The 12694-nt window shown below is 50.7% G+C and overlaps 1 protein-coding gene across 8 annotated transcripts in view; it reads right to left on the bottom strand.

The window, feature by feature from the left end:
* Window positions 1–12694, bottom strand: part of LPIN1 (lipin 1) — a 113544-nt gene that overhangs the window by 15479 nt on the left and 85371 nt on the right. For all 8 annotated transcript variants that reach the window (XM_074341678.1, XM_074341675.1, XM_074341674.1 and 5 more), the window contains 4 exons: window positions 9446–9525; window positions 4207–4333; window positions 2863–3011; window positions 2294–2380 (listed from right to left, as the gene is read on the bottom strand). In XM_074341678.1, coding sequence (XP_074197779.1) covers window positions 2294–2380; window positions 2863–3011; window positions 4207–4333; window positions 9446–9525 — 443 coding nt within the window. The remainder of the gene's footprint in view (window positions 1–2293; window positions 2381–2862; window positions 3012–4206; window positions 4334–9445; window positions 9526–12694) is intronic.

Here is a 12694-nt window from a genome sequence, read left to right as displayed (position 1 = left end):
CACCGAGGAGCCTTCCACCTCCCAGAGCCCCCGGAGGCCACGGCCGAGCTGCGTTGAGAGCCAGTGCCCTGAACACCATGGGGCTACCTGGCCAGGCGCCACCGAGGACACACACCAAACTCGGTGAACGAGTAAGCGTCAAGCTCCTTCCTTGCGGTAACTCAAGTGCCCTGTAATTCCCGGATCCTCACCCGCAGATCTGAACCATTCTAAATCAATTCAGCAAATGAAGGAATGATCCCTCAACTTTACTTTTCAAGAAGATACCTTTTCTGGGGAAACTCAAGAGAGACACAAATCAAAACTAAAAAAAATAGCAGCAGCAGTAATAGTGGCTTCTTTTTTCCCCTAATGTTATAGTAAGGACAGGAATAGACGTATGTTCCAAAAACCAAAATCAATCAGGCTGTGAACCACCACTTGGTATCCTGACCCCAGGGGTTTCTTTCAACTCAAAGTAGAGACAGGTTTCAGCGTCTGGCCACTGTGGCAGCTCATCAGTGGATTAATCCTTCGAAGTGAAGAGCTGGCCGTGGGGAGGCTGTGGGAAGGCTCTGCACACACCGTCCACAGGAGCAGGACCAGCAGAAGCCCTCAGGGGGCAGTTCGGGAACATTCCGAACCCTCCCACGTGCCCAGCCTCTGACCGGCAACGCTGCTTCGGGGACTCCGCCCTGCAGCTCTTCCCTAAGTGCTGTACCCTCTCCACTTACTCACAAGCTCACTGGACATAACAAACCCTTTCTGTACACGCTGACTGCACCACTGTCAGACAGAGTGAAAAACTGGAAACTACCTGCCATGTTCATCAACGGACGACCAGTTGAATACAGTGCGGTTTATCTATAGCATACAATTTTGTACCGTGGTTAAGAAAAATGAGGTAAACCTCACACGTAATGAAACAGAAAAATACTATTATTAAATAATGTGGACACGCGGCAGGGGGTGGGGAGCACATAAGTGAATTTTAAATACAGACAGAACCAGGCTGTTCACAGTACTTCTCCTGGTGGAGAACGTACTTGTAGCTTGTAACATAGCTTGGTGATGGGGCAGGAGGAAGAAGATGTGACCTTTGTATTTTTACATTTCTCTAGTTTTTCTTATTCGTTTTATTTTTTTTAAAGAAGCACCTATTACTTTTATAACTTCTTAAAGATGAAACGTAGAAAAGTAAAGTCAAACCAAGCCGGGCATCTAAGAAACCAGAAGCTTTCAATCCCGCCAGGATGTGAGGGCCTCCCGGCGCCCGCCCCCACTGGAGTGCGAGGTCCGGAGGCCAGACTGGGTCTACTTCCTCATCATCCCAAACTCCTGTCCCAGGAACAGGCACACCACAGGTGCTCAATAAATGCTGGATACATGAATGGATGAGGAGCAGGGGAGTCTACTTCACTCATCTGTCCTCAAAGTACCGGCAAGAGCTTTGACTGCCTGTCCCCCATCGCCACTGTCACCACCACCGTGGGCCAGAGGTGAGCACGTCAGGGCGGGAACCCCGTCAGCCCAAGGCACCTCCCTGCCCTAACAAACTGGTGGACAGAGAGCCGTGCAAGGAGAGGTTTCACTTACATGAGAGACTCTAGTTCATAGAAAGATGGAGAAAAGGTGTGACAGAGCACAAGCCAGTGTCAGGGAGGCCCTGGGCTCTGAACCCTGGAGACGGACCAGAGCAGAAGCAATGGGCTGGGAGCTGGGTCCACGGGGGTTTCACTGAGCTATGCCTGTTAGCAGCTGCAGGAATCTGGACTAACTATTTTAACTCTCTGAGCTTAGGAATGATAACTTGCTTTTCAGGAGTACTATGAGAACTAAGTGAGGTGACACATGCCCAACACAAGAGAGCCACCGAACTGCTCTCCCACCCTGACGTCCCAGGCATGGGCCTGTCAGCAGGGGCTCCCCGGGCCAGGTGGGCAAGCCGCACGCTGCTGGCTGGCCCACAAAACCTGCTCAGAATCTGCACCTTTTTAGCCTAAAATGAATCACTCGGCATACATGAGACTCCCTTCCTCATCCGATCATCTGACACTCGGGGGCGTGAACGGAACCTCAATCTCTCCCCAACGCACCATCCTCCTTCTCCGCTCATTTTCAACTCCCCTATCACTTCCTTTCTTGCCCTTTGCAAGCTGAATTCAAACTTGGAGTTGGTGGGATTCACCGTGCGCTCAGGACCCTCCACCCCGCCCCCCGCCGACCCTCCCTCACAGAGGGGCACGCGTTTGTAAGCCAGCCCAGCGGGAAAGGCTCCGTGTGCAGAGGGCCACGCGCCGCGGCTGCGACTCACTGGCTCACTTTGTGGTACAGCTTGGCAATGCCCTGGTGCGTCCAGTCCTTCCCGAGGGTGGGCAGAATGTGGCCAAGAGTATCTGATCTAAACAAAACCAGAAACGAGAAAGGTAAAGTGAAGATAGCATCGGAAAAGGGAAAAAAAGTCTACCCCGATTCCTCGCACTGTACATGTATCACAAAAAAATGCAGGTGAGATCTGTTGCTTGCTCTCTGGATAGAAAACCAGAAACTGAAGTCATCGCACGAGAATGCTCGTGGAGGGATGTTAAGATCTGAGAGGGCACCTTCTCTGTGATCATCTGTCAAGTCCTTGACTTGCTAAACCAAAGTGAAAGGGCCACGCAGGAACGCGTGCTCCAGAAGCACCCACTCAAGCCACAAAAGCAGGGAACAGAGCCCAGAGGGAAGCGAGCCCCGAGTCCTCACTGCAGCTGTTTAATTCAAGGAGCTACGACTCCAGGAGCAGCACCGACCGCCCCAGAAACTGAGCTGCACCGGCCCCATGACGCCCCAGAAGGAGGATCTGAAACTCCAGCTCCAGGCCGCCGAGCCAGTGGGGCCCACCTGGTGATGGTTCCATCAATGTCAGAAATGATGACCTTGTCGTCCCAGTTCCACAGGTAGATGGTGCCCTCGCAGCGGCACGTGCCTTGGTACTGCGTGGTGACGCTGAAGACCACGTCGTTGGGGCCGTTCTTCAATTTCAGGCTTTTCTGAAAAACATGAACTCTGCGTCCGAGGGGAAGGCCCAGGGGGAGGGACATTTGGCTTCCGCTCCCTAAGAAGCTGGATCTGGATTTTTCTCAGTCACTGCCCTAGGCCACCGTACAATTCTTTCTTTCCCAGTCTTGTTCCAGACGAGGACGGGTCTTTCCAGGATTTGGGCAGCATTAGCCCCAGCTCCCCTCGCGGCCCACGGGTAACACCGCTCGCCCACGTCTCACAGGGCAAGTGACAGGCTCTGAGGCCACAGGACATCACGACTTCGGACAAGGACACACTTACTCGGGCATGACTGGGTATGAAGGGCCGTGACTGGGGAGACGGATCTAAGCCAAGCGTGGAAATATGTTGCCTGAAACGACCATGATTATTATTACACTGACACAAACTGGAAGAAAGCAAGTCTCCATCATCAGTGACACTTCACATCCAGAAGCATACAGTCTAGACCCAAGGAAAGCACACCAGGCTCAGACAGCAGAACCCCTTCCTGGCGGTTCTGAGTCTCCGCACTGGGACCCTCCAGTAGAAGCCAGTCCAGGTCGCCCCCCGCGTTGCTGGCTGGGTCACCTGCCGCAGCCACGCAGGGACTGCCAGGCTGCGGGGTGCCCGGCCCATCTGTCATCTTTTCCCATCAAACACCATCACAGCTGAGCCTGGCCCCCCAGAACTCTTAGGACAACAGCAAGAGCAGAGGCCCTTGCCCACCGTCTGCTTGTGGGAAACAGTCCAGGGAAGGAAGGGCCTGAGTAAAACTGGTGGTACATCCTCACAAAAGAGGATACTGGGACCAGGATGACCCCTTACTATTGGAAACTAAGTTCCCTCACAAGTGCTTGATCTCCCCCAATTCAGGGGATGTCTTTGGCTCAACAAGCAGCCCTCTAAAGTGGAAAGAGCCCTACGAGATTCTGGTCTATTGGCCTTTTACACCTCGGGAAAAATTCGCTCCCTCAGGTTGCCTTCCTCCAACATTTGGAAACAGGAGCCTCCAGCGCTTCATCCAGGAGACGAGGGGGCGAGATGCTGAGGGGGGGCCTGGATGGGAGTTGATGGTGGGTGAAGCCACGAGGCACCAAAAGGGGGATCTGAGGCTGCGGAAGGCGGCAGAGGGTACCAGGAGCCAGAGAGCGGGAAGGCGGCCGCGCCCCCCACAAACACGGCAGGGGAAGAACGGACACTCACCAGCTGCTCGGAAGTGAGCCGCAGGGTCTTCTTGTAGCTGACGCTGGACAAGAGAGGGAGGTGGCTCGTGCTTGATGGCTTGGCAGCTGCGTGCTCTTCATCACTGGACGATGATTCATGCTTGATTCTGGAACACACGGCGATGTAATCACCAATTAGGAAATGCATCTGGGTAGCCATTAAAAATGCATTAGGCCGGAATCAATGACGGAGTCAGTGGGGTCTCTCCTGAGTGCTGTCTCTTGGGTGGTCATTTACCATATGCCCCGACACTCATCAGTGAGCTGCCTCTAAACCCCCATTCACACGCCTCCTGCATTATTCATGGGGGCGCCTCTCCTCATTCACTTCCCTGTTCACTCATGGTCGCCACTCTATTGTAACTGAGAGGCTCCCCTTCCGGACAAGCAGGGTTAAACTCCCTTCCTGCCTGGGAGGACGCTTACACTCTCCTCTTCCCCTGTCCCAGGCTGCGGGCCAAGCACGAGGACTCCAAATTTTCCCCATGTCCAAACTGACCAGCTCCCTGGACGCACGTCTCCAAGCACACAATTCCAAACTTGGGGCCCCAGGACCTACAAGCAAGTGCCAGTGAAGCCACAGAAGACTGCCATCATCCTCCAGAATCCCTAAGCTGGCTGCCAGGAGCCAGGTCTGCACCTTATTCAGCTGCACAGAATCCACAAGCCACTTCTGTGCTCGTAGGGGGCTGGGAGGTGTGGGTGGGAAGCTGGCCCACTTCCCTTCAATAGCTCATATAAAGCATCTCAGGAATTAGCTGTTCCCTGGATTCATATCCTGCTGCTGCGTAACCCCCAGCCCAGCAGCACTAGATCTGCTCCCAGGACAATTCTCTTTAAAAATGCCCAAACACCATACCAAGTGCCTCATAAACGTGTATTAGGCTAAATGGAGAAAGCTGAGCGCCCCGAAGCAGGCACGTCGCAACTCCTCGGGTGCACGTTGTCCTGCAAAGCGTCCTGCTCAGCACAGCCCTTTACCCAAGGCTGATGCACGTGGGGGGGGTCCATCTTATCTTTTTATCTCAGTGGGCTTTTACCTTGCCCTCCTACTCCCTCATCTTCCCCTTACCTCCTCTTCCCTTCCACCAGAAAATGATCAGGTATTTCCTATGTAACCTGTTGCAATCTTACCCCACGTGTTCATTCCAGAAGCAGTTCCTGCAATCCAGTACTGCCCCAAACTGGGGCAGATGAGAGGGAGGACACCGTTACCCAGCAGCCCACTTCTCTGTTCCTTCTACTGGCTCTTTCCACATCCAGAATGAGTCCCCACCCCACCCCACCCCACCCCACCGAGCGCCTCACGGGCCTTGCAAGAGGCTGCTGTGGGCTGCAGGCTGGCGGACTGGGGGCTCACCCTGCCAATGCTTCTTGGCACTATGCCAGGCGTGGGGGCTCCAGCAAACAGCCTGGCCCCTGCTCTCCTAGGGGCTTTCTGTCTAAACACAACACAGCAGGACAAGTGCGATGCCAGGATGTCCAGAGCGGCTGGACCAGGGCCCCAGGAGCTGCTCAGAACAATGTGGGCTGGAGTCACAGACGTCAAGGGGACACAGCCCTTGGTGAAGGAGTGTGGGAACATGTCCACAGAGACAGAGCACATGGGCTCAGTTGGTCCATGGGGGTGCTAAGCTCCACGTGGATGAATCAACAACACTCATGGCCAAGTTCAAGGTGGACTGGGGCTGGCACAGCAGTGAGAACCTGAGAAGCCTGGGTCTGAACCCCAGGGACTTCAGGCTGTGTTATCTTGCTCAGATCACTTTTCTTTCAGATCTGATTTCCTCATCTTAAAATGCAGAGGAGCAAACAGCATTCTAGCCACCAAGAAATTCAGGATGCTGGCATATAACACACAGAAAGAACGGGACTGGGAGACATGGGTCCCAGGAAAGGCCTCAAGACCACAGGACCCCTCTCTGGGTCTCAGTGGCCCATCTGTAAAATGACACAAAAGTGCCTTCCGGTTCCAACCCCTGCGGATCCTATGAACGGTGCTGGTACTTCTGAACCAATAACCTAGAGGTTTTCCAAAGACAGGCAGGCATGGTCCTGGAGCCAGTCAGCCTGGGTGGGAACTCAGGAGAGGAGGCTGCGGGGCCCCTCATTGAACTGGAAAATGTTTATGCTCCACGCCAATAGTTTGGAGTGAAATGACATCCAAATGTGAACCAGAGCTCTTGGTGACAACAGATTGATGTGTGCCTCTGCTGGTGGGATGCGGAAGCAAGGCAGAATAGCTGTTATTTCCATCTGCTGCTTTGAAGGAAAAAACCAAAACCCTAAATCCGTGCAGCATGCATGCCACGTTTGAGGGAGCACAGAAAGGAAAACACAGATCCAGAAACTGAGATGGGAGTGGTCCAGTTGGCTGCGGGTGGTGCCAGGCGAGGGCAAGTACACTGTCATCTGCGAACTTGGCCACCCCAGCCCCCGCCCCTCACCCCTTGCTTTGCGGCGTCTACAAGAAGCAACAGCACAAAACAAAAGGGCTCATCCCACTCAAGTGTCTGTGTTCAGGAGCTGTGAACAGCATCTAAGTTAGCACTTGTCAGTGTACATTTTTCAGTGGTATTTTAATGACTTGCATGGTGACAAGCTGTTTGCTCAATTATGAGACTTCAGGGACTGTTCTGTCAATCACAAATCTGTCAATTAGCAGAGCACTCCAACACTTTTTTTTCAGTCAACTGCATGAATCTAATTAGGAGACTTAAAGTCTAGGACACCAGCAAAAATGAGAAGATTTACATTGCTCAAAAGAACTTTATATGAAGACTTTGCACAATCTTAAATCCTTTTCACAGAAGTCAAGTCTTCATTTTTCAAGTTTAATCAAGAAGCGTAGTGTGACCAGCGCAGAGTGCTCTGTAGTCGGGAGAAGCACTGTTGTCAACGTCTGAATAGGAGCGTATCAGACAGTAAGAAGATCCGAAAAGTTTCAAATAAACTGTGCAGGGTGATGCTCCCACTAGGGAAGAGCTGCCGAGGCGTCCTGCCCCCGCCCTTGGCCCACCCCGCGGCCTCCAGGAGCCGCCACGCCGCTGCCGGAAAGGAGAATACAGACCCTGCACCAGCCACCACCATGTTCTGGCCTGCCAGAGCTTCTCTGAGCCTCTGGCCTGACTTCCCCAGGCCTCAGGCTGGCAAACTGCAGGGTGGATTTGGCAAACACCCTGCATTTTGCCATATAGTGGAGTATAATTTTAAACCATTTGAAACTGCACGGTTAGGTTGAGCACGTGTCCTCTGGGTCACCACAGAGCCACCTTCCTGACCATCCTGATACCGTCGCCACAGGCACAGCCCGGGTGGCCGTCGGGTCTTCCATCCTGGATCTCCTTTCTCATGAAGCTGCTGGGAGGATTAAATGAGCCAGCGTCAGCGGTGTGGGTGTCACGCTCATCCCCACGTCACAGATGAAGGAGGAGACGCTGAAGGGCTGATGAATTTGTCAAAGATTACAGAGAAGGCCGAAAATGTCCCGGCTCGTGCCGCCTTTTGTGTTTGGAAGTTACCGCAGAATAGAGAGGTTCTCAAAAAGAGTCCCAGGAGAGCAGGGCACATCCAGGGCAGCGAACTGCTGGTTTCAATTCCTTGGAACAGAAAGGCTGGCATCTGCTTGTGGCCTCTCCTCGGCCGCTCTGGGCACGACCATCATGCTTATTCCTTCACTCAGATACGGAGAGAAGGACTCCAAGCCTGACTCCCAAGTCCGCTGTGTACAGCCTGCTGCTCCCCACGACTACGAGTCAACACCACTTGCTGAAAACCCACTGGCTCCCATCCTGGCTGCTCTCCACCCACTCGGGACTGCACAGCCTCAGCCCGAGCTCCACCTTGAACAAACCTGCCTTCTCCCTTCCAAGCTCACTCAAAGTACATTCAAGATTCCAGGTGTACTCAAGATGATACCCAGAGAGTTGTGCTTGAAAGCCCCTCCCCAGAGACTGAGCCAGGGATGGGGAGTGAAGAATAGGAAAGAAGCACACGAGCTCTTGGGCCCTGCTCCCGTCAGTGCAGACGACAGAGGGGCCAGTGGGAAGGAGCAGGGCCAGGGCGCCACCAGGGGAACAGAAGGGGTGTCTCCCAGTAACATCCCCGCCAAGAGCTGGGCCCGCCAGGCAGAGTCCTCTTCAAAAGCAGCTTTATCAGCTCCTGCACATGCTTCCCCACAGAGGATGATAAAGAAATCAGACTGTTTTCTCCTTGACACCTCCATGGCTTTCTATTTCCAAAAATAAATTCTAGAAATAAAATAATTTAAGATATAGAGCTATGGCCAGGAATGAATCCAAGGACTCGAAATCTAAGCCCGCGCCTCCGATGAATCAACAACGTGTTGGGGAGATCTCATTATTTCAGTGACAGCAACAACACGTGAGAAATATCCGCTCTGTGTCAGGCTCTCGGCCTCCTAGGTGCAAACAGGATTAAGGGATGCACCCTGCCTTCAATGAATACGTGAGCATTTTCTGCCTGCCAAATAAGAAATGCAATCCTGGGTTTCTTAAGCATGGAAAGGCGACGTCTCATGTAAAAGGTGTTACACTGGCTGAGATCACTGTCAGTATGTAATCTCACAATCAAATCAGTGGCGATGGCACTGCCCTCAGAGAAGTTACCTCAAATTGCACATGACTAGGTTGCCTTGAAGACAAAACACTACTAATGTGGATCAGTATTATCAAAATCCAATGTTTCCTATTCAAGCTAATACGAACCCCTATCAATACTTAGAAAAGCATCACTGTAAGACCTGGTAAGTGTTTACTGTAGAAAAAAGGCAAGTTCCTTCAGAAGGGAAACTTGTTTTCATGTCACTGTTAACGCTGTGGTTCAGCCACATCATCAGCATCATTTACCACCGCGACCGCTACGGTTACTGCCTTCTGTGCATTGAGGGCTGTCGTGTGCCGAGACCACGACGGACGCTCTAGTTACAGTATCTCACTTAAGCCTCACACTCACTGCGGAAATTCGGTATCTAAGGGAGCGATTGCGTCCATCTGATTAACGGGGACATCAATTTAAGTAAACTGCTCCAGGTCAAGGAGTAAATGACGGAGCCAGGGCTGGAACCCAGGTCTGCAGCCCAGGTCTGTCTGGGTCCAGGGCCTGGGCTATTCAGGGAAACTTATCAGCATCTGCTGGGCATGTGCCGTGACCCTGGACACAGAATGGAGCCGCACCACCCTGAGATGACCGGCACGTACCTGGTGGCCATGCCGAGCTGCGGCGGCTGCTCCCCAGTACTGTGGCTCCTTCCCGCCAAACACTGCTCTGGCTTACTCTCCTAGAGAAGAAGACGGGAAAGAATCACGGACACACCAAAGGGAAACACCTACGCAGCAGCTGGTGCTCTGTGATGGGCCCCCCAAGCCCAGGGCGAGCCCCAGGGCCTTCCCCAGCGGAACACCCCTCAGGGATGGCAGGTCCTAGTCCCTCCTTCGTTTACAAGTCTACAATTAAGCCGAGAAATATTTTTGACAGAAATAAGTCTGTTTTCCATAAGTGTCTGTGGCACTAAACCAAGCTTCATAATCACTGTAGCTTATGCAAATGCTTTATCGAGGGCTGCTTGGATACGCGAGGGCTTTCAAAATATTTTCTTATAATTGCTGATAGAAATGCCTGAAAATATTTTCACACCATATTTTGCTTGAGAAAAACATGGATGCATTCTCTTTCTCAACACTGTATAGTCTTAATAGAAGATGCTCCGTTAATGAAAAGAGCTTTGGAATTCTAAGAGCTCTGGGCCCAGTCCTGCCTCTCTGGCTTAGGAACCTGGGGCAGTGATGGAACCTTTCAGAGCCTCGCTTCCTCACCAGCAACACAAGGGTGATAAGCTCCATCTCCTAACGCTGCCATGAGGACCCCAGAGATGCTGCAGGTGAATCAGAGCCTGGCCCCAGCAGGCAAGGGGGGAGGAAGACATCCACTAGCCCCACAGATGTCACAGGAAGTCAACCAGAGGCCAGAAAGAGGTATCAAAGGACAAAGGCTTTACAATCAAATCTCATCGTCTGTGGTCATTTGGTCAGGAAGTAAGTTAATGTTTTTAACGTTAATAAAGAAAATGAGTGACAGAAACAACATAACAGGGTGACCAACTTAACACATGATGGGTACAAGCTGTTTTCAAGTATTATTTAGCTTTTTATAAGCACACAAATAACTGATGTGCTGACAGGCCCAGGAATGTTTAATCTATTGAGGTGGGTAACTTAGCCACCACTATCAACAATTCTTCATTAGAATAAAGATATGTATTAGTTCAAAAATATGTATCTATCTGAAATAATGCATTTTAGTTTGTTAAGAGGTTTTTAATAGCTCTTCCTTATTCATGCAGGCATTCATTCCCCTCAGTTCAAACTAACGAGAATCTGGATACTCTGCAGTAAACAGGTCTCTGAAATGGCCTTCTGCCTAAATTCTAGAACATTCTGCTCTCTGTAAGAGACTCAGAAAGGCCCTTTATGCTTCAAGTCTCCTAAAGTAAAGCATATGATCACTCTAACATGTTTATGCCCCTTGGAGATAATGAACAATCATTAAAACTCAGGCACACTAACAGAAAATGCCAAAGAACAATTTTATTTTGATAAAGTCCTTCCAACAGACTCTTTCCTTTTGAACTAATGAAATAAACAAACTGAACCCCTGGAACACCTTTTACTTTTATAATAATCAACTTGACTGTTGTCCTTGGGGTTTCTTCACCCTATGGTCCAAAAGTATAATTAGCATTCCCTTAAATACCTGCCAAATCCCTGCTCTGGGTGCAACACAGGCACTGGGAACACCAAAGGATCAAAGCCACACACAATCTCTGCCTCCATGAGTTTAGTGTCTGGAGGGGAAAGGGATGTTAATCAAATAATCATACTAATAAATGTATAATAATAAACACAGACAAAGTTTGTGAAGGAAAAGTTCACAGGCAGGGCTATGAGAGCAGAGAACTGCAGACCAGACTAACCTGCCAAGAAAGGGCCCATTTGAGATGCTGGTTAATTAAGTTAAGAGGGGAGGGAGGGGTCCTAAGAACACTATACAGAGAAAGTAACACATGCAAAGGTCCTGGGGTAGAATGTACTTTCACCAGTGAGGCCAATGCACAGAGGGCAGAGGGAGAATGGCAAAAGGGAGGCGGGGCTAGGATACACAAGTTCTGTAGACCATGTTAAGGATATTGGTCTTAATTGTAAGAGCCCTGGGAACCCACTAAAACATTTTAAGCAGGAAGTAATATAAATTGGACCATTATCCTAAACAGACCAATGCAACTATAGACAATGAGGAAGAGAGGGTAAGAATGGATACAAATAGGCCATTTGGAAGCAGTCCTCGGAGAGAAGATGATAGCCTAGATTTGCGGGGCTGAAGATGGAGAGAAGTGGAAAATCCGAGCAATGTTTAGGATGGTAAATTGATAGGAGAAGTGAAGAGAAAAGGAAGTGTCCAGCTATGGATGGACAGGGATGCCATTCTCTGACTATGGTCCAAAAAAGGAAGAATTCACAAGAAGATCATTGGTTTGATTTTAGAAATGACGAGTTAGAAGTGCATGAAGGGGCAGGGAGATTATAGCTCAAGGAGTAGAATGCATGCTTAGCACACACAAGGTCCTGGTCAGTCCCCAATACCTCTTCTAAAAATAAATAAATCAGTAAACCTAATTAGCTCCTCCCACCAAACAATTTAAAAAATAAAAAAATTTAAGGAAAAAAAAAGTATGTGAAGCATCCACATGGAGATGTCTACCTAAGTGGTTACATAAAGGGATGTAAGTACAAAACAATGTCTCCTCTGGAAATAAAAAGGGAGTCATGGCGTGGCTGTGGGTGAGGTTGCCAGGGAAGAAGTAGGCAGTCGAGGCAGAAGAGGAGGCCCTGAGACAGCCCTTGAGGACCCACTTCTAGAGGGGCTGAGCTGGGGGAGGAACAGCCCCTGGGGGAGGAAGCCCAGGTGACACACTGTCCTGGAAGCCAAGCAAACAAAGTGCTTCAAGAAACAGGTGGAGAGGCCGGCAAAGACCTGGAAAAACTTACAGGCATTTATAGAAACAGAAACCAAGGTCATGTATATTTCAATACGCCGCTGAAGGGAAAAGACTAGTGAGAACCAGTCCACTGCTGTAAGTCTACCTCAGTAAGACTGTCCCCACCGGCAACAGGAAGATATTGAACTTCAAGGAAAATGTGAACATCAGGTTGACTCTCTTCTTTCTGCAGATGAAATGTTGCAGAGCACGAGTGACCTGACCACGGCCTCCAAGCTCAGAGGCAGCAGAGCCAGGAGGTGAAACCAACTCTCTGCTCACTCCCTGGGTCTTTCTGTTCCGCCTCCCCTCATCCTGGGGCGCTTTTTCCTGCTTCAAGTGTGCCTCCTGCACACTCAGGGTGACACACGAGCATGAAAACGGACCCCGCTACACAAAACTCAAATTTGCTGAG

This window comes from Camelus bactrianus, chromosome 15, assembly GCF_048773025.1.
Source record: "Camelus bactrianus isolate YW-2024 breed Bactrian camel chromosome 15, ASM4877302v1, whole genome shotgun sequence".
Lineage (NCBI taxonomy): Eukaryota > Metazoa > Chordata > Mammalia > Artiodactyla > Camelidae > Camelus > Camelus bactrianus.
Note: the sequence above shows the minus strand (reverse complement) of the source record. Positions and strands in the feature narration are given on the sequence as shown.